Below are 18,690 nucleotides of genomic sequence, written 5' to 3' on the forward strand. Positions count from 1 at the left end.
CCACCTGATTTATGCTGCATTGCAAAACTCAATGAAAGAGCGTAAAGGTCACAAAAGGGAGGCAGGAGAACGGGTTGTTCCAGTCTTCCAAGTTTGTCAGATGACGCCTATTTTTGCCAGTGCTCTGCCTTTAGGTAATATCATGACAAATGAAAATATTTCCAGGTTGTACTGTGGAAGTTGGTTACACAAGTATTTTGTCTGAGTGCAGTGAATTGCCTGGCCAGCCTGCAGAACAAAGGAGAGCTTTCTCAGCTTGGGGCCATCCACTGGGAACGGGGTTGCGTAGCAGCACTTCTCAGGGAGGCATTCAGGCAGTTTGCAGCCTCAGCACTGGTATTTTTCTTCCCCTGCTGGGAGCAAAATAATAATAACTTGGGCAAATCTGGAGCATCTGAGACCACAGTTTTGGCTGCCACTGCCTCTCTTGTGCTATGGCAGTATGGTGTGGGCTGCCACTTGGCTTATTTCTTCCAGTCTTAGCTTCTGCTGTCAGAGACAATGGGTCACTTAGCGGGGTGTAAGGGTAGCATCAAAACAGAGAAGACTCTGCCGGCAGCAGTTCTCTGTGTGTTACCTTCTCTTCCATCCACTGCCCACAGTCTCCAATAACAAGAATGAGCTGTGACTAATGAAGGAGGTCAGTGGGGGAGAAGGCTCCTTGGTGCATGTACTAGGAGAAGGGCAGTGGTTCGAAGAGGAAGGCAGAGTCAGGAAGGACTCATGGGGCCTGGGTTTGAGGATGCTAATGTCCAGAGGAATGACCTAAGGCAGAGCATTTCTCTTAATTTTTAAACTGGTCATCTTTTCAGTCCCAGTGTGGTTGAATGGGGGTGGGGAGGTGTCAGGGGTGTTTTCTGTTTTCTCTGCTAATACCATGAAGCCGCTAAGCCACGAAAACCATCCATTGTGTGTCTTCTGTCACACCAGCCCAACACACCTCTGTTCTTTTGCCTAGGAGGTACATAACGTCTGTGTTGTTCTTTATACAGCACAGTCATGTATGGACCAAATGGAAGGTCATTAAGCACTGCTGGCGTAGGAATAAATAAAATTATGTATGTTCCTTACTGAAACTTTTCCTAATAAAGGATGGAGATCATTTCTCATCTTGAAATGCACGCTATGCTGCCCTCCAGGGTACGCTAGTCTTTAAACTATTTCCCCCCACCCTACTGCTAGTAAGCCAGCTACCAATGAAGCCACATTAAAGAGGAATTCCACAGGGCTATACCAGCCTCTCCTCCCACTCCCATCAAAGAGATTTCAGTGGAGTCTGGACACTTCTTTCATTGAATTAGGTGTTCTAGGGTTGGAAGCTATCTTTCTTCCACTCCATCTCTTTTTTGTGGATGTAGACTCTTGACAGCACTGCACTTATATGTTTGTTTTCATTATTTTCCTATTCTTTGCATGAAGCAATTTTCTTAGGCACAGCTGGGGTTTCAAAGTTGGGGAAATGGAAAATAAATCTCTAAGGCCACAGGCTTAGGTGTTGATTCACAAACTGTTTAACTTGACTGAATATGCTTTTCCACAAATTAAAAAAAAAAAAAACCTCTTGTCCTTTGCCAATGAAAGAAGATGAGCGCTAAAGACTTGGGAATCCTTTTGTCAGCCACAGATCTTCTGGAACTAGAATATACGGATACTTTAATAAGCATGTTTTTATTTTATCCAGGGAAAAGCTAGAGGTAGGAGTTTGAATGTGCAGAGTCAGCTATTGTTTTAGCGCTGCACTTTGTCACCCCGCATAGCACCTTAGCCATACTCCCATCATATGTTTTCATTTGGCAACCATCCTAAGAAGAGGGATGAGTGATGTCTGCATACTGTTTCACTTATCCAACCAGCGATTCTTTATTACTGCTTTCAGTGAAGGCCTAAGTTAAAATTTTAAAAGTGCCACTGCCTTGAATTTTAAACTAATTTGAAAATTCTGTTAAAACACAAGCAGCATAGCAACAATAAACACAGATGTTTGTGACCTCATAATTAAACTAGTGATCTCATAATTAAAAATAGGCAGTGAGACTAAAGTGAATGTTTAAAGAATTTGAAGTAATAAATGTAAGTTACAAGTGAATAGTGCTTTTGTGTATTCTCTGGTTAAATGCATGTTTTTCAGCAGAATCTTAAGTTTTCTCATAGAATAAAGTAGTTTTAGGTATTTATGTTGTATAACTGTGAAGAGATCCTTTCAGACAGTGCTGCACTGACAGGCATTCACTTAAGGTATTCAATTTAAGCTAGATAGCACCAGAGTTTCTTGTAGTAGTTTGGCTTTGCTGCAACCTAGTAGAATGAAGACTGACTATAGACTTAACTGCTGTTGACTCTGCCTTTTCAGAGATGTTTTCTGTTGGGCTCTGTTTTGGTGAGGAAGTTTAGGACAGTGATTAAAAGCAGAAGAACGGGAGAAGGAAAGGGACAGGGGTTGTTTTCAGCAGTCTCGGGAATTAGCTATGGGGGGGTTAAAAAGATTAACTCCTTTCTCCAGTAGCCAAAGAGCTTAAAGCCAGGTGGCCAGATTAGGATGCAAAAGATGGGAATCCTGAGCACAGTCCCAAGCCGGGTCCCTGGTAATCTGCATGGCTCATTTCAGGTGATACTGACTTCTGGCAGCAAGACTGATTTCGGGAATCCCAGCCCAAGCCGCGTGTCCCTGCCCCAACTCGCTGTTTCTGCTGGTACCTTTCAGTGATCGGTTTTGAACCGATCTCTCTTTCTTAGAGATATCATTTAAGCCATCTGTGTCTCTCTGCCTCATACTGGCTTTGCCTTTATGGTAAACTGGATGTGTGAACTGGTCTGGGTTACAATAGCTTTTTTTGCCCTGGGTTATGTTTTAGCCTGGATCACTTTCTCTGGTATGTGCAGCTGCACAAACAGCAGTGCTGCCCTCTCGGTTGCACTGGCATGTGGGTGAGTGTGAGCAGCAGAGGAAGGGACAATGACGGAGCGTCTGTTGAAGCTGGTCTGCTGTCCATGGAAACGTGGAAAAATGGTAATCTGCAGCCTGCTGTTACAGCTGAAGGAAGAGATGAAGAGTGAAGGAAATGTGAGCAAAGGCTAGCAGAAATGAAACACTATTAAATTACATTTTGCTAAAAGCCTTGCTGTTGATAGTATTGGACGGAAGATTGTGTAATAAACAGCACAAATGCATGCTAACATCACGTCTTGCAAGGGGTATGGCCTGGAAGTAGCAGTATGGTTGGGTGACAGCACTGCTGTGATTTCATCTTGGATAATCAATTCTGTCTTGGGAATGACAGGCTCTCTTCTTTATCAGTGCTGATTTCCTGGTTTAATTATTCTCTATCAAGTAATGAAATGTACAGCTACAAAGATACTGGTTTTGTGAAAGGAGTTTGCACACTTTTGCCGTATCGCTAGTTATGGTTTAGCCAAGGAGATAATCCTGTTTACCGTGTGGGTGCTTGGCAGCCTCAACAAGCACATGTGTTTGTGCTTGCCTCAGAAGAAGCATATGCCTTTGGTAGTTCTGAATGTCTGAGATTTCAGAAATGCACATTGTCTCTGGTAGGGCTGGGGAGATTGGTTGTTTCTCAGAGAAACACCAAAGCTACTTAACTGTCAGAAGATATTCATACTGTGTGGCCCTGTAGCACCTTCTCATGTTCAGTATAAATTTATATCGAGTATTTCATGCTATCATTTTCTCAAGGAGCTAAATAGGAATTTGGAATGAATTACTCGAAGCTGCCATAATCCTTCAGCATTAGTCTTAATATGTAGTTGCATATCTATAAAAGTCAGGTTTTGTCCATACTGTCTACTGTGTGTCTGTCACCTGTTGTCTGCTTAAATGTACTTAGTTGTGAAACATTCAAAATCTTACATAAGGGAAATGGGAAGAGGAGCACCTTTTTTTACTGATCCTAAATCTTTTGTGCTTTTCATGCTTTCATTGTCTGCACATTTTATAAATATCATTATCACCATAGCTGTCCAGATAGCAGAGGGGCTGTAGAACCGAGCTGCTGTTCACAAGGGTGCATCGACACACACCATGAGGACAGGATTTTTCATCCTCCTTTCACTGAGACTGTTTTACTGAGGGTCTGCAAACCGTTGCATTGGCGCAGCTGAGGGTGCCACTTTGTAGTTAGTGAGTGGGAATGAAGAACAGGAATATCCTAGGCCATTGTAGAAGATTCTCAGACAAAAAACGTGAGAGATATGAAGCAACTTAATTTTCCTAAGTGCCTGGGATATGTGGCTTCTGCTGGCAGGTATTTGACCAAGGTGTTTAAGGTACAAATAGGTAGCTCACAAGGGTTTTTAGAAGAGTCTGCTATTGGATGGAGCAAAAATCTAACTAAAATCCCTTAATGATTTAGACACTTGGTGCAATATGTCTCTATTTTTCAGTCCCTTTGAATTCAGCTAAGCACTTTTCCATATGTTACTATGTATGGTGGATCCCTGTGCCCCTCAGTGAGAGTATTTCCATAGTGAAGTAATCAACAGTTTTGTTGAAAACCTGAAGCTAAACTTGCTCTTAAAGACCAGATAAGAAAAAGTTAGGACTGCTCCTACAAATGTCTTGTAAACATCCAGGCTTTTGCTATGGTAAATGTGTAAAACGTCTCTTGAATTACTAGAGCTTCTTTTCTGATAAATACCATTATGTTATTTTCATCATATGAAAATCAAATAAAATGGAACAAAATTAATTTGTATTTCTCATGTAAAATACAAGATGGCTTTTCTTTGGAAAATATTTCTTTAAGTTAAGTTAAAATGAGATTTCCCAGCAGTATTACTTGATAACTGAAACACAGGAAACTTTTTCACTTGAAAACTGTTACACTGTGATTCTAAATAGATAATCCCTTAAAAGCCCATTTAATAGTAGGAAACAGGTGGATCCTTAGCATGATGTAGTGTACTCCTTTCCCTACTCCTGAAACTTCAGGAAGGAAGCATGTCTGACAGTGTGCACATGCAGGGGCTGTGTTAATGTGTATAGAGCATCTGTCCTCCCTGCTGGTTTCTATCTGAACTGGGCTCGGCCAGGACTTGTCTGCCTGTGTTGTGAGATTAAATAGCCTCAAACTCTCCTCTGACACCATGCACATTGCCTCACCCGTTTGTATGCACATGCCTTGCAAAAACATGTGATGGTCTCAGAAGACCACTTTTGTTGCCATTCACACTCCTGCAACTGCTTCCCCACTGGTGATTCTTTTGAGGTTACATTTGCAAATGGTGTTGGTACTGGCCTGAAAAGTATCTGAAATTCTGGTTAAAAAAAACTAAACGTAAATCCGTAGGGATACAGCTTGACTGTCCAGCTCAGGCTCAGCCATGCAAGGTATTGTACACGTCCCAGGAGGAGCAGAATGCCACCACTGTCATGAAAGCAGTCTGCTCTGCTGTTAGCCAGAGCCCTGCCACGTTTCATTTGGACGCTACAGCTGTGGTCACTGGAAGGGGGCTGTGGGCATAGTAATTATGCTGCTGTCAAGTTAGTCAAAAATTTTGACACAAATGCAAGTTGAATCTAAATGAATGTCTCTATCTCAATGAATTTATGGAGGTTTAAGCAGAAAGCTGTTAGTTTTGATGCTGGCCTACTGACAACGGGGAGTGGAATTCCTTTTGCTTTGCTTTTGCTGTTGCTATTAGTCCTTGTTTGCAAGCAAAGAGCACCCAAAAGGCAAGTTAACAGACACGTTTTGCATTTCTTCCACTGTGTTCAAAACTGCCATGATTATGAACATACTTAATAATCAACCTGAAAGAAGTTTCATCTTGTGACAGCTATCCATGTCACTAAGTATCCCATTCAGCTTAATGCTGCCAGCAATTATGTCCAAGATATTTGCAATGTGTTATCTCCAATCCTCATTAGAATTTTTTTTTTTTTTTTTTTTTCCACTGCTTGGATTCCTGTAGAAAGCCTGAAGTCGGGAATGTGACTTTATTCCACTCAATTAAGGTGCACTAATTATATAGTCAGCATGTTCAGAAAGTGTCTTGTGGAAAACCTTTAAACCTCACTTTGAAATTTCATATCTGAGGTGGGATTTTATTTTAGCCTTAGTAGCTTTTAACTGCCTTACATTTAAGCTACTTGAAAGTCTGGCAAGCTTCTTTTCTTGTGATGTCTCTGTCACTGGAGTTCTTTATTAATGTAAAGGCAGACTGCTTTAATTTTTCTAAAATTCAATCATAATACAAAAAAGGTCAGTCTGACACAAACCCTTCAACCGATGTATCTTTGTAGAAAAACGATTACTTATAGACAGGCATTGCAAAAATGTGATTAACTGTGGAACTTCCTGTAAATGCACCAGGTAGAGTTTATTTTTCACAAACCAATTTCTTGCCTTTGTTGGAATAAAATGAAATACTTCTATTTTGTGTTCTGGTGCTTTTTATATTGCTTGAGATTATCAAGTCTTCTTCCCCAAGTGGTATCTCGTTAGATTTTGTTCAACACTTCTTCCATATGTGTTGTTAATTAAATATATTAGCGTACAAAGTACTGGTGGGATGTTCCCTGGAGCATTGCACACATCTCTGGCCATCTGTGGTCAGCACTGAAGTAGCTGAACTGGTGGTATGATCTTTCCTCCATCATTCTGTTCCTGTTGAAAGAAATCAAAGATGTTGACTTGTTTAACAGGTATAGGGGTCACAGTTGCTGTCTCCAAGGTCATTCAAAACAAAAGGCAAGAGAAAGATGAGAGAGTTGTTTACTCTAAATAAACAGAAATGATGACACAAAAAGTATATGCCTGATCTGACCACAAAAAACTGTCTGCTGAAGATCTGTGAAAGGATTTCTAACAGACTGAATGTGAGAGTCTGCATCTGCCTTCCAATAGGAGCCATAAAGGCAGAACAAGCGTTCAGTTTGAGCTGAATAATATGATGTGGATACTCATGGAGTGCTGGAGCGTGTCCAGAGAAGGGCAACGAAGCTGGTGAGGGGGCTGGAGCACAGGTCTTATGAGGAGTGGCTGAGGGAACTGGGGTTGTTCAGTCTGGAGAAGAGGAGGCTGAGGGGAGACCTTATCGCTCTCTACAACTACCTGAAAGGGGGTTGTGGCGACGAGGGTGTTGGCCTCTTCTCCCAAGTAACTAGTGATAGGACAAGAGGAAATGGCTTCAAGTTGCGCCAGGGGAGGTTTAGATTGGATATTAGGAAAAATTTCTTCACTGAGAGGGTGGTCAGGCATTGGAACAGGCTGCCCAGGGAGCTGGTGGAGTCACCATCACTGGAAGTGTTCAAGAAACGTGTGGATGTGGCGCTTCAGGACATGGTCTAGGGGACATGGTGGCGCTGGATTAATGGTTGGACTTGATGATCTTGAAGGTCCTTTCCAACCTAGTGTTTCTGTGATTTCTGTGATTTCTGTGATGGAGGCTGGGGTTGAACTTAGTGACTTGAGATTTCAAAGCGTATCCTAGAATGCTTTCATATTCTTTTTTTTTTTTTTAAGTGTCCAAATTGCTTTACAGCATCAATGCTACAATTCAAAATAGGTATGTTACGAAGGGTGGGAGGTGAGAATTTAAAAAAAAAAAAAAAAACAATCAGAGGAGCAGCGCTCAGTCAGGAATTTTCTGCTACAATTCCTTCCTTCTCAGAGGAACCTTCCCTGGCTGCCTGCTACCTTGCCTTGTCCACTCATTATATAGGTGATCTTTATTGTGAAATGAAATTTATTTGTCTAGTGATCCCTGTTAACCCAGTGGAGGTTGCTTCCTTGTATCTGCAGTGTGCATTAACTCTTAATTCTTAAAACTACATGGCAGTAATTTTCTTCCCCCACTTTAGGCAAGAGTGTAAGCACGTTGTCAACTTTGTAATGCACAAATTGTGCAGCTCCTAAATGATGGAATAGCTTAAATCATGCTTGTAATTCATGTACCTGTAGCTGAATACCATATCCATCAGCAGTGCCCTTTACTCGGTTTCATGCTTTAGCAAGCCTGTTTAACAAGGATTAAGCTAAATGAGAGATTCAGATTTCTCACTCAGAAAACAAGATCCTAGTGTCTTTTGGCTAATGCTCATCCTTGTATTGTTTCCTTGTCTCTGCAGCTTCCTATTGTTGAAAAAATAAGAATCATTGCTCAGAAGGTGTATGGAGCTCAGGATATAGAGTTGTCTCCTGCTGCTCAGTCACAAGTTGATCGTTACACCCGGCAGGTAAGAGCACCAGTGAATTACGCAGTCAGGTACCTGCTGGATGAGTGTTCGGAAACCTCAGGGTGTAAAAGGTTCTCAGATTGAAGTGTTTAGTCAAGCTTTGCTGAACGGCATGAGATTACCTATTGTGCTAAACCGTGGAGGTCAGTATGGATTGCTTTAGATTGGATTAGGTAGAACAGAATGGTTTTAACCTTGAAAGCTATCTCCCGTAAGATATGTATGGTGTTTGGAATCATTCTGAGACTATGGATGAAACTCTGTACCTTCTATGCAGAGTGGTAATTTTGGATTACTGCCTTAAATGTGACAACTGCACATCTGCAGAAGTAGCAGCTGGTGAAATTACCTGATTTTAGCATATGAGTGTTCATTTGTACCCACAAAAAATGTCTGCAACACAAAATTAACACAGCTATGCATGTTAATAACAAAGCTCCCAATACTTGTAAAATCTTTTGTTTTCCTTCTGTTCATACTACTTTCAAGCCATTATAAATGCTAGAAGGTGAGATAGATCACTTTTCCTAAAGCATGTGGGAGTGGGCTTTGTAACAGTTTTGAAACCATGTGGAGATGTGAATGTATTTTCTGTAATGGAACAGCTTCTGCGCATAAACATGGCTGGAGCCTTTCTGTCAAAAAATAGAAACTATGGACAATGTGTCATGGAAAAATTCCTGAGTATACTTCAGCAGCCTGCTCAGGCAGGCAGAACTATAGCTGTCTTCTCTCTAATGCAAATCTCCTGAGAATTAATTTGATTTTCTAGATGGAAGCTTACTTACTGTACTTGAAGCGAAGTAATCCATGTCTTTGTCTTTTCCTGCTGTGATTCCCTAAACCATTTTTAGTCTAAACGTTAGTAGTATTAGGAAATACTTTCACAATGTCATTAAAGGATTGTCGTCAGCGCTGGGCTGCAGAGGCAATTCCCTGCAGTGCCAGCTCTCCTCCTGGCCTTGTGAATTGCATCCCTGTTTGTCAAGGAATTGAACAGAAGAGTGGAAGGTGCCAGACTCAAGGTTAATCGATAGCCTGGGAGACAAATGGGGGGAGAGGAGGCTACTGAGGGCCTTTTCCCTGATTTTCTCTCACTCTTTGAGTAACTACTGCACTGTCATTAGTGAAGTGGGTGCCATCACCTCATGAAGTTTTTGTCTTGTTTAAGAACAAAGCAAAGCATCATGAACCCTTTGTGTTTAGCTGCAAGAAGACATTAGTACCCTTAGAGAGTTTTGGACTATGAATCCTGGTCTCAGGTAGGTATCTAACTAGGTCATTAGAGCCCAGAAGGAAGTGCCGTACTGGAGTTCTGTTGAGTTGGTGTAGGTTTCTTGTTCAGTGTGGTACCTGCTGCGTGCCCTTTCTGAAAATAGCACACTCCAGCCGTTGTATAGGCAACTTTTGCACCTAACTCTAGATTGAGAACCCACACTAGAAGCTGGATAACACTACAGCCAAGTCTCTGGAGATAAAGGCCTGAGCTGAGAGAGAATAGCATGTGAAATACAGTATTCTGTTTATTTCTGAAATACTAGCTTGTTAAGAAACTGAGATTAACTATTGCTATATGGATTTTAGTATTTCTAGAAGATACTCATAACAAAGTGAAAATATATTCTGTCTTTACTGTAATCTTAAAAACCTTTTTATTTTATTTTCTTTCCCTTTCTTGTTAGGGATTTGGAAATCTTCCCATTTGTATGGCAAAAACTCACCTATCCCTCTCCCATCAGCCTGAGAGGAAGGGTGTTCCCACTGGTTTCATTTTGCCAATTAGTGATGTGCGAGCCAGTATTGGAGCTGGATTCATCTACCCTTTGGTAGGAACGGTGAGTGCAGAGTATTCAACTCAATCATTCCCCTTCCTTTGACCCAGCTTGACAGGGAAGTGTGTTTCCTGTTTGCCTCTAAAAATAATGTGAGTTCTTGGTTTTTTATGATAATTTTATCCTCAGACTTTTTGTAGCTCTACATTGATAAGAAAAGAGAATTAGGAAAGTGTAATATCATGTAAGAGCTTTGACTACAGGGTCTGAGAGAATGACTCTTGCCATTGGTTCTGTTTCTGATGTTTTTCAGTTACTTTAGGATACTTAGGCACACTAATGCTGCAGAAAAATGAATTTCCATGTCCATTGCCTTTCCTTATTCAAATTGCAGCTGGTAAATAACTGTAATTACATGATTATTATAAATGTTAAATCTTTCATCTGTCATTACAAAGCATTCTATAATGTATTTAGATGAAAGGAATTGTGTTGGGAAAAAGTGTATAATTAAAGTGATTGCTTTTCAGCTGATGAGCCTGATCTATTTCCAGTCCTTGTGAACATCTTTGCTGGTTGTGTAAAACTAAGTTATGGTGGGAAGGGGATAGATTTCTAACTGCAGCAGTAGTAGCATATTCTTCCTCCTTTTTAGAGATTTAAACAATGAGGTACTAAAAAGAGGCAATTGTCATCCTTTCTTCCTACCTGTCCTTAAAAGTAGAGACTCAGATTAAGAAGCTTCTGATGTTTTCTTCCTTGCCATGCCTTATCAAAGTAGCTGAGAACGTAGTTAGCTCATGCCTTTTGCCGCCATGCACATCTTATTCCAAACAGTAGTTGAACTGCATTTGACATCTTGTAGCATGAATTATTACTTATATGTAGCTGATTCATGGGATGGTGCTAGAGAAGGGATGCAAAAGCCATTGCATATCCGGAAAGAGTACTCTCCCAATGTTATCTCATCTTTCCAGAGCACGGCCTGATTTCCTTGTGCAGCAGTACACTTAGGAAAGGTTGAAAGTTTCTAATCTATTGTTTTGAATTCCCTCTGAAACAATCAAGTGTTTGAAACAAGGAAGGAAGTACTTTCTGACCAGGAGAGTTCCTGGAGTCCAGGAAACTGTGTCACTTCAACTCACTGGACTTAGGACATGCTTTCCTTCTGCGTGGCCACATTATGCACATCCACCAGAAGTGGAGCACAGCTGTGTATTTAAATTGTGTAAGACCAAATTCCAATTACTGGTGACAGAATAAAATTTGTCAGAAGTTCTAGTATGTCCTTTATGGCCTGGATTCAAGTTTGCACTGGAAGTTATGTGTCATAAAGTTGTGAGAAGGAGTGAATGTGAAGAATGGGCAGCAACTCCTTCAAATCCATGAGGGAGCTATTCTGTAGGATGTCAGAGTTAAATGTTCTTGGGTTGAGCTTTCTGAATGAGTCACACTGTATGTGCTTCAACAGACACTAGCTGCAGTTCAGCCTCATAAATCCATAGGAACTGTCCATAGGACCAGTATAGACCAAACAAGTTCAAGGATTATGTCTAATTTTGTGTTTCCACCTAGAACCAAAAAATACAGTTCTTATGGACATTTTATATATGGGATTTCTTACTGGGGGAGATTGTAAGAAATACATCCAAGTTAATTACCCTGACTTTGGTGAGAGGTAGTATAGCCATGGAACTTTTCCCGTATCAGGAACTGGCTAGACAGTATACTCTTAGTATTATGTATTCTAAGAGACTTTGTAGGGCAAGGTACTCTATGAACGTAAGATCCCCAAGAGCTAAAAATCTAAATAGAGAGACATCCATCACTGGTTGCTTAGAAAATATTGCTAATGGTCAGGAATGTGGGACAGAACACTCCTTGGAACAATCACAATTGCTACAAATCAAAATGAATGAATGAATACAAATGTATTCCTAACATCCTTGCCATACAATTCTTTCACTAGAATTAAATTTATTGCAAGAGGTCCAACTTGCAGCCTTTCAATATTGATACTTGTGATCATTGGGAAACAAACTCTCATAATAGAGTTGTACCACTACTTTTGAGATCACTTTTCTATTTCGTCACCTTCAGATTTTTTGTTGCGTTGCTGTCAGCAATTAAGTCTTCAGGCTAGTGGTACTTTTTAACTTGTGCAAGAAGGAATATTTTTGATGTCAGGTTCCAAAACTGAGTCTCCCTTTGACAGTTCGCTTAATAATAAAGCTATCCAGAAATGTCTACAAGAACAAAGCAAGTATAAAAGGGCATGTCCTGAAGTGGCTGGAAGTCAGATGCTGTGAGTACAGAAATCCTGGTAACAGCATACGGTGAAAGCATCCAGTCATGACAGTGGATTAGTTTTCTTTATATAGGAAAAAAAAGAAGGAACAGTATATATTTTTTCCTTGCATTACTTGCTGGCTAATTGTATTAATGGATACCTGAGAGGATCCTTAATACCTAACCTGCTTAGAGCCTTCCTACAGCTAAGGCCTTTCTGATGGCAGAATAAATGCTATTTGACAACGCATTTGTTAATGTTGTAGTGATAATTCTGATGCTAATCAAATTCAAACTCTATTCTCAAAGCATATTTTTTACTGGACAAGTTCCTCTCACTCTAACCTGGCAGAACTTATCAGTGGGAAAGCAGGTTGTTAGAATTTTGCTCCAATTTAATAGGGAACAGCATTACAAATGGAAGAGACAAGTACTGCTGAAAGATAATAAACTATCTGCAGTAACTATCATTTGTAGTTTAACCTTAATGTAAATTAATGAGATTTGTATTTAGTCCATCACTGATAGGCAATTTTTTTTTTTAAGCTAAATATTTAACATATTGTCTTCATATTCTCGAAGCAGTATTTGTTTTGTGTTATGGTTGGCTCTGGTTCCCTTATAGCATGGAAGACTTTCCAGGAAAAATGAGCTGAGCCTTATCGGAGGAAATAAGCAGTGAAACAAGAGTTGCATTTAATTAACACTGGCACAGCTTTTATCCAAGTTCTCTGCGACCATGACCCAGAGGGCTACATCACTCACAGGTGGACTGTTGACATCATTGCTTGGCTCAACACAGTGATGGCAGGAAGGCTGCTGGAGTATATGTAGGAAACCAGTGAGGTCATTCACTAGCAATGCTTGGGTGGAGAATTATTAGATTTTTGTAGTATGTGTGTTTCTCTCCACCCCCACCCAAAAAGCCATTGCAGTTTGGTGCTTTCTCACATTCAGCCACGTTTCCATTGTTCTCTTTCATGTGATGTGCAAGAATGAAGGCTGGTCGTAAAGTAAAACCTGCTATCTTTTGCCTGTGTCAAGTGACATCACCAAATCACTGGTGCAAGTAACATAGCTGTATTTGAATCACAGTGAGATTTTTAAATATGTACTACCGTTTTCCAGCCATGCACTTTTGTTTTAATGGGTTAAAATTACAGGCAAGGTCCCTTTGAAAATATGTGGAGCCTTTGGAGCCACGCCAGCTCCCAAATTCTCACAGTGAACTGACATCCTTCAGACAGCAACAGATCTGAAGAAAGGTCAGTCTGTTACAGAAGTACTCGTTTTTTCCCCGATAGAGGAAGCAGTTCAAGTTTCTGGAACTAGTTCTGAAACTATATCCTCTGGGAAGGGACTCGTAGGGTGACCCAGTGTGGTTTGAAATCAGTTTATGGGAGCGATAAAGCCCTAATTCACTTGTAGGTGAGAACCTACAAGGACAGTCCTGCTAAAATATTACCTGAATATTGTAAGGGGGAAAAGACCCTGAAAGTAAATATTTTTATGAATACTTTTAGAAGGAAAATAGTGTTCCCTGTTGAATGAATGTCTTCTTTCATAGTGGTTAAGAGCTTAACAAGTTTTGAGGGTGTCCTTTGAACGTAAACTGGAGTGCGGGCCCACCTGGAGTAAAAGTGCTGTTCTCCAGTGGTGCATGAGGCCCGAGTTGTCAGTTTGTCGCTTCTCTTAGGCTCTCTTATGGGACAGCTGAATAATTGTTGGCGGATTGCCCACCTTGTCCTAACGAGCTGTGTAACATCGGGTGATTTTTCAAAAACATGAATGGTGGTAAGATTTATATTTGCCTTGTAAAGCATTCAGCTTACAATGCAATTTTATATCATTTACAAAGGAGTAGTGCTCCGCTAGGTATTCTGACCTCTCTCAGTCCAAAAAATATCCCTGGTGATGTGGCATTTGGCATCTGCCTTTGGTGTTGTACAGTTGCGGTGTTGTAGCAGTGCTCAGAAGTCTGTGAAAATACTAGGTGCTCATAGACTCCGTGGGCTGGTTTTGAGATAACTGCAGCAAGCGTGGAAAAAGCAACAGAAAAGGAAAGCTATAAAGTTAAACTCACATGGGAAATGTAGGTTAGCAGTTGTGTAGTTCTAAATTGAAAAATGCTAACAGGAAAAGAAAAGCCCACGCACTCCTGTTAGATGATGTGCCTTTGCATTTATTACACTAGGTGTAATGACTCTTGGGAAGGAAGGAGGCAGGTTTTCTGAATTACACAGGGCACGTCGTTCCTGAACAGTGACCAGGTGTGCACATGCGGAAATGCTGAATGATGTTACACTTCGTGGAAGGCTGATGAATTATTCAGGGTAGGATTGACGCGGCAGGGGGTGAGCACATAGGTAAGGTAAGATCAATGACCGGAAGCGAAGGTGAAACTAAAGTCAACTTTAGTGCATCATGTTTAAAATTTAGAGGCTGATGGTTAGTGTAATAACAGCAAATCCACCTGTGTTCCTTGGTGGATTGCATGATGTGGTTGTGACGGTATTGGGTTGGCCAGAGAGGAGGCAAAAATAGAAATGAGGAAGAAGTTGTGGATTGTAATGAAAAGGGGTATGTGGCAGCCTTTGGAAATGTCCCAGGTGTGTGGACTATAAAGAAGTTAGGATTCAAGTATGACTGGGGCTATCTGTGGTGAGAAGGTGGGAATAGAAGATTGAGGGGAGGATTAGAAAGATGGGGTTGGTTGGAAAGGAGGAGAAGTTAAATTGAGAGTTATACCAGTGGGAGGAGATACCTGTGAAATGATTTGAAGACACATCCAAGATGTACACGGAGAACTGGAAAAGGGCACTGAAGTAAAAGCCACAAAGGTAAAAGAGATTTGAAGATGTACCAAAAACGTAAGTTGAAACAGTGACGTGATCTAAGATCTGGCCAGGAAGAAGTCATGGGAGTAATTGATGGATGTAGTTAGAGGAGAGCAGAACATGCCTTGCTGATGACTAAGGATTTTTTAAAATTGAAGAGAAGAAGATTAGAGTTTAGCTGGCTTGAAAAATTTATTATCATCTCTGTAACTCTTGAAAGTACATAGAAAAGAATGTATTTAAATGATAGTTCAGAAATTTCCATATGCTCTGAGCATTTGTTGTTTACTTCAACTATTTTAAACTGATGTGGGTAAGCCAGTGTTTGTTGGAAAAAAAAAGAAAATATACTTTGCTTCAGATTATTGCACCTCCCTGCCATAGCTGTGACACAGGCATATGGTAAATATCCTCTTACACCCTCACAAAAAAAAAAAAAACCAACAAAACAAAACCAAAAAAACCCACAAAACCACAAACAAAAACACCCAAAGAAACAGCCTCTCTTTCTCCTCTGGCATTTAGGAATACCTTGGCAGATAATGGAGGCAAGGCACTTAGGTTCTATGTAGTTCATGCTGTCTCTCTTGACTGCTCTGTTTGTTTGCTAGTAAGCATTATTCAACCTACATCATAGTATAGTACAATGTATTGCCTTTTCTGAATGAAGGACCAGGTCCCATTGCTGGCCGAATCAGCAAAATTAATTTGCAGCTTATTACAGCTTCCTTCAACCTAGCCTTACATTCCTCAAGGGTCAGCACTGGTAGTTAGCAGAACTAAAGGAATGATTTTGCTTTGTTTTCTATTGAGAAGAAATAAGAAGTTGTGTAGGCACGTGTGTTATTTCAGCAAACTGAATAGCTGGAGGAGGACTTGGACAGGATGAACCAAAAAAGGTGTAGATGTGGCACTTTAGGACATGGTTTAGTGGGCATGGTGGTGTTGGGTTGATGCCTGGACTTGATGATCTTAGAGGTCCTTTCCAACCTTAATGATTCTGTGATTCTATGGTTATACAACATATCACAGAAGAAAATAGACCCTGTGGTTTGATAAGCTATGTAATGTTTAGATTAGATGACATTTTATTCAAGTAAATGTGTGCCACTTAAAATAGTTTGTCTGAATAGGCCCCTTAAAACAGATGCTTATTTACAAGTACAAAAAGTGACTGTCATGTTTCACTTCAGTCAGTAAGTGATACCCTGAAAACGTATTTTGATAGCCTCCCATCCCTTGGGGGAATTCTACCTGTCCTCCTTTGCTTTGCATGTAAAGGGGCAGAGGACATGGGCAGCCATGCTATCTCCACCGGAGGTACGATAGGTCAGAGCTGCTGCAGAGGAATTTCTTAAACTGGTGTGCCTAGATCACAAGCGCTTTAGCACATGGTTTCAGTTAAGATTAGCTGACTTGACACATCAGCTCTGGCAGTATGGATTCATTGATCAAGGGTAGTGCCTGGCTAGTGTGGACAAGTTTAAGCGATGCTGGAACAAAGATAACTCATTATGCTCTGAAACAGTTTTCAGTGCAGTTGTTAATGTCCTGCCCTCATCAGACCTGTGAAGTTGTATGTAATGAACTCAGCGCAGCTGTCTTAGGGTTGCAAATGCCATTAGTGTAGGCAAATAAAATGAAAATCACCTGTAGCATGCATGAAGCCAAAGGGGGCACCTCTGTGGAAGAGAAGTTTGCTTAAGGCCTTCAGAGAGTCTGGGAATCGTTAAGATCCTTGCTCTCCGTTCTAGTAAGACCCACGATCTATTTCGTTCCCTCGTCTCTGATTTACAGGCTGCGATCCCAGGAGAGAATGAATATAACTGCATCAGTTAAAGAGGAAAAAATCAAGAGACTGATATATCCATATGGAGATAAGGACTCTGCATGATGTACGTTAGCCTGTTTGCATGGGGCTTGCTCTCAAGATAAGAGAGACATATAAAAATGGGAAGTGCAATTCGGGCAGAAGCCAGCAGCAGTTTTGGACCACTGCCTTTACATTTCACGCATGAGTTCAGACATGAAATAGGGACGTTGCAGTGGAAACGTAGGCATGTGTGAGTTTGAGCAGTTAGTGAATGCCTTGCTGGGCGTTCTCCAGGGCAAAGAGGGAAGTGGGTGGCTGAATCGTGCAGCTCAGGGCAGCTTCTCCATGGTGCAGTAGTGCTGCCTGCCCGCCCCAGTCCTCCCCTACAGCTCTGACAGTGCTGGTTAGCATGCCTGCTGTGTTCTTGTGGCAGTTCAGAGCGAGTAAGCGGGTTTGATTAAGAGCTCATTCAGTTAATCAGCCTCGTATGTGTGGACTTTGATCAAATGCAAACAGTTCAAAAATCAGTTTATGGCATGTATTGAAACAGCGGTGCTAAGGGTTCGTATTTTGATTATGCTATCTATACAGAAGATGTACAGACCTGAGCATTAGAGCGGGCAGCCAGGTATTTTACTTCTCCCATTCATGATATTTTGGATGACTTGCTGCATGAAGAGGCTGATGCTGCCAGACGCAGGGGTCACTGAGTCTGACGGCTTTGAGGCGGATTGGGTATCACTGCTGCCTGTCTTGGTTCAGCTTGGTAGCAGCAGCCATGCTCTGTCACTTCCAGCTTCCTGCTTTTCCTCCATGTAGGGGTGATATGAAATGATGTTTCATGCTCCCTGTTTTTGTTTGTTCAGCCTGATAAGCTTCTTCAGTTGAACAAATCACAGTTTCTGAAAAGGTGCCTCATGGTTCAGATTGGAAATTTAAAGATTCAGCCATTTACAAGCAATAGTTACCTTGTAAAACTCCTGTCTACATGTGATTTTTTGAGAGGCTATCTTATGCTCACTTGAAGTAAAAAATATTGGCCCTTCAACATTCTTCCAGATAACATTTTTCAAATGCTAATTTGCAGATTTCAAAAGTATTCCTTGGTAAGCGGCAAAAAACTTTATAGTTTGGGTCGAATAACTGAAATTCTTCCAGACTACCCAGTAGGACAAACTATCTAGCAGATGTAGATAGCTGTATATTTGAGTTTGGCAACTTACTGTTATTGCAACTCTAAAAGTGATTTAAGGCTAATAGCAGCAACCTAGCTGGAGGCTGCAAGTCTGTGACTGAACAGTTTTATTGAGTTCCGGATAAATAAGGTGAAAGATGTTTTGAACTTAATAATGTCCTCAGCAACTTGCTTGCTTTCATTAAATTGTGAAATATAGGATGAATAGTGCACTAATTAACATTAAAGAGGAATGAATATTTCTGCCTACTGGTCAAGGGATTATCCTTGTTAAAACAGGAAATGGACTCTGATTTCCTGTTTTAAAGTATTTTCTTCATAAACTTTGCTTGAAAACATGAGGTTAAAAATAGGTTATACTTTTACATAGTAAAATGTACATCTATTATTAGTTTTAAAATAGCTTATATATGTAAGGAAGAGCATTTTACAAATTGTTTTATATTGAGATAAATACATCCTGTACATTCTTCATAAAATAGCATTTATCGAGAAATTAGAAACTGAGCTCCTCTAATTTATTACATTGTGACTTTATAGAAATTATAATACTTAACACTTACATAATATCACTTTGTATTAGTAGATTG

At 40.6% G+C, this 18,690-nt stretch overlaps 1 protein-coding gene across 1 annotated transcript in view; it reads left to right on the top strand.

The window, feature by feature from the left end:
• The window catches only part of LOC104626066 (monofunctional C1-tetrahydrofolate synthase, mitochondrial-like), a gene marked incomplete at its 5' end in the record, with an annotated part of 61,814 nt that overhangs the window by 8,840 nt on the left and 34,284 nt on the right, over positions 1-18,690 (top strand). Inside the window, 2 exons of the mRNA XM_010293889.1 lie at positions 8,087-8,194; positions 9,877-10,029. Of these exons, the coding sequence (XP_010292191.1) occupies positions 8,087-8,194; positions 9,877-10,029 (261 nt within the window). The remainder of the gene's footprint in view (positions 1-8,086; positions 8,195-9,876; positions 10,030-18,690) is intronic.

This window comes from Phaethon lepturus, unplaced genomic scaffold (genome assembly GCF_000687285.1).
Source record: "Phaethon lepturus isolate BGI_N335 unplaced genomic scaffold, ASM68728v1 scaffold6279, whole genome shotgun sequence".
Lineage (NCBI taxonomy): Eukaryota > Metazoa > Chordata > Aves > Phaethontiformes > Phaethontidae > Phaethon > Phaethon lepturus.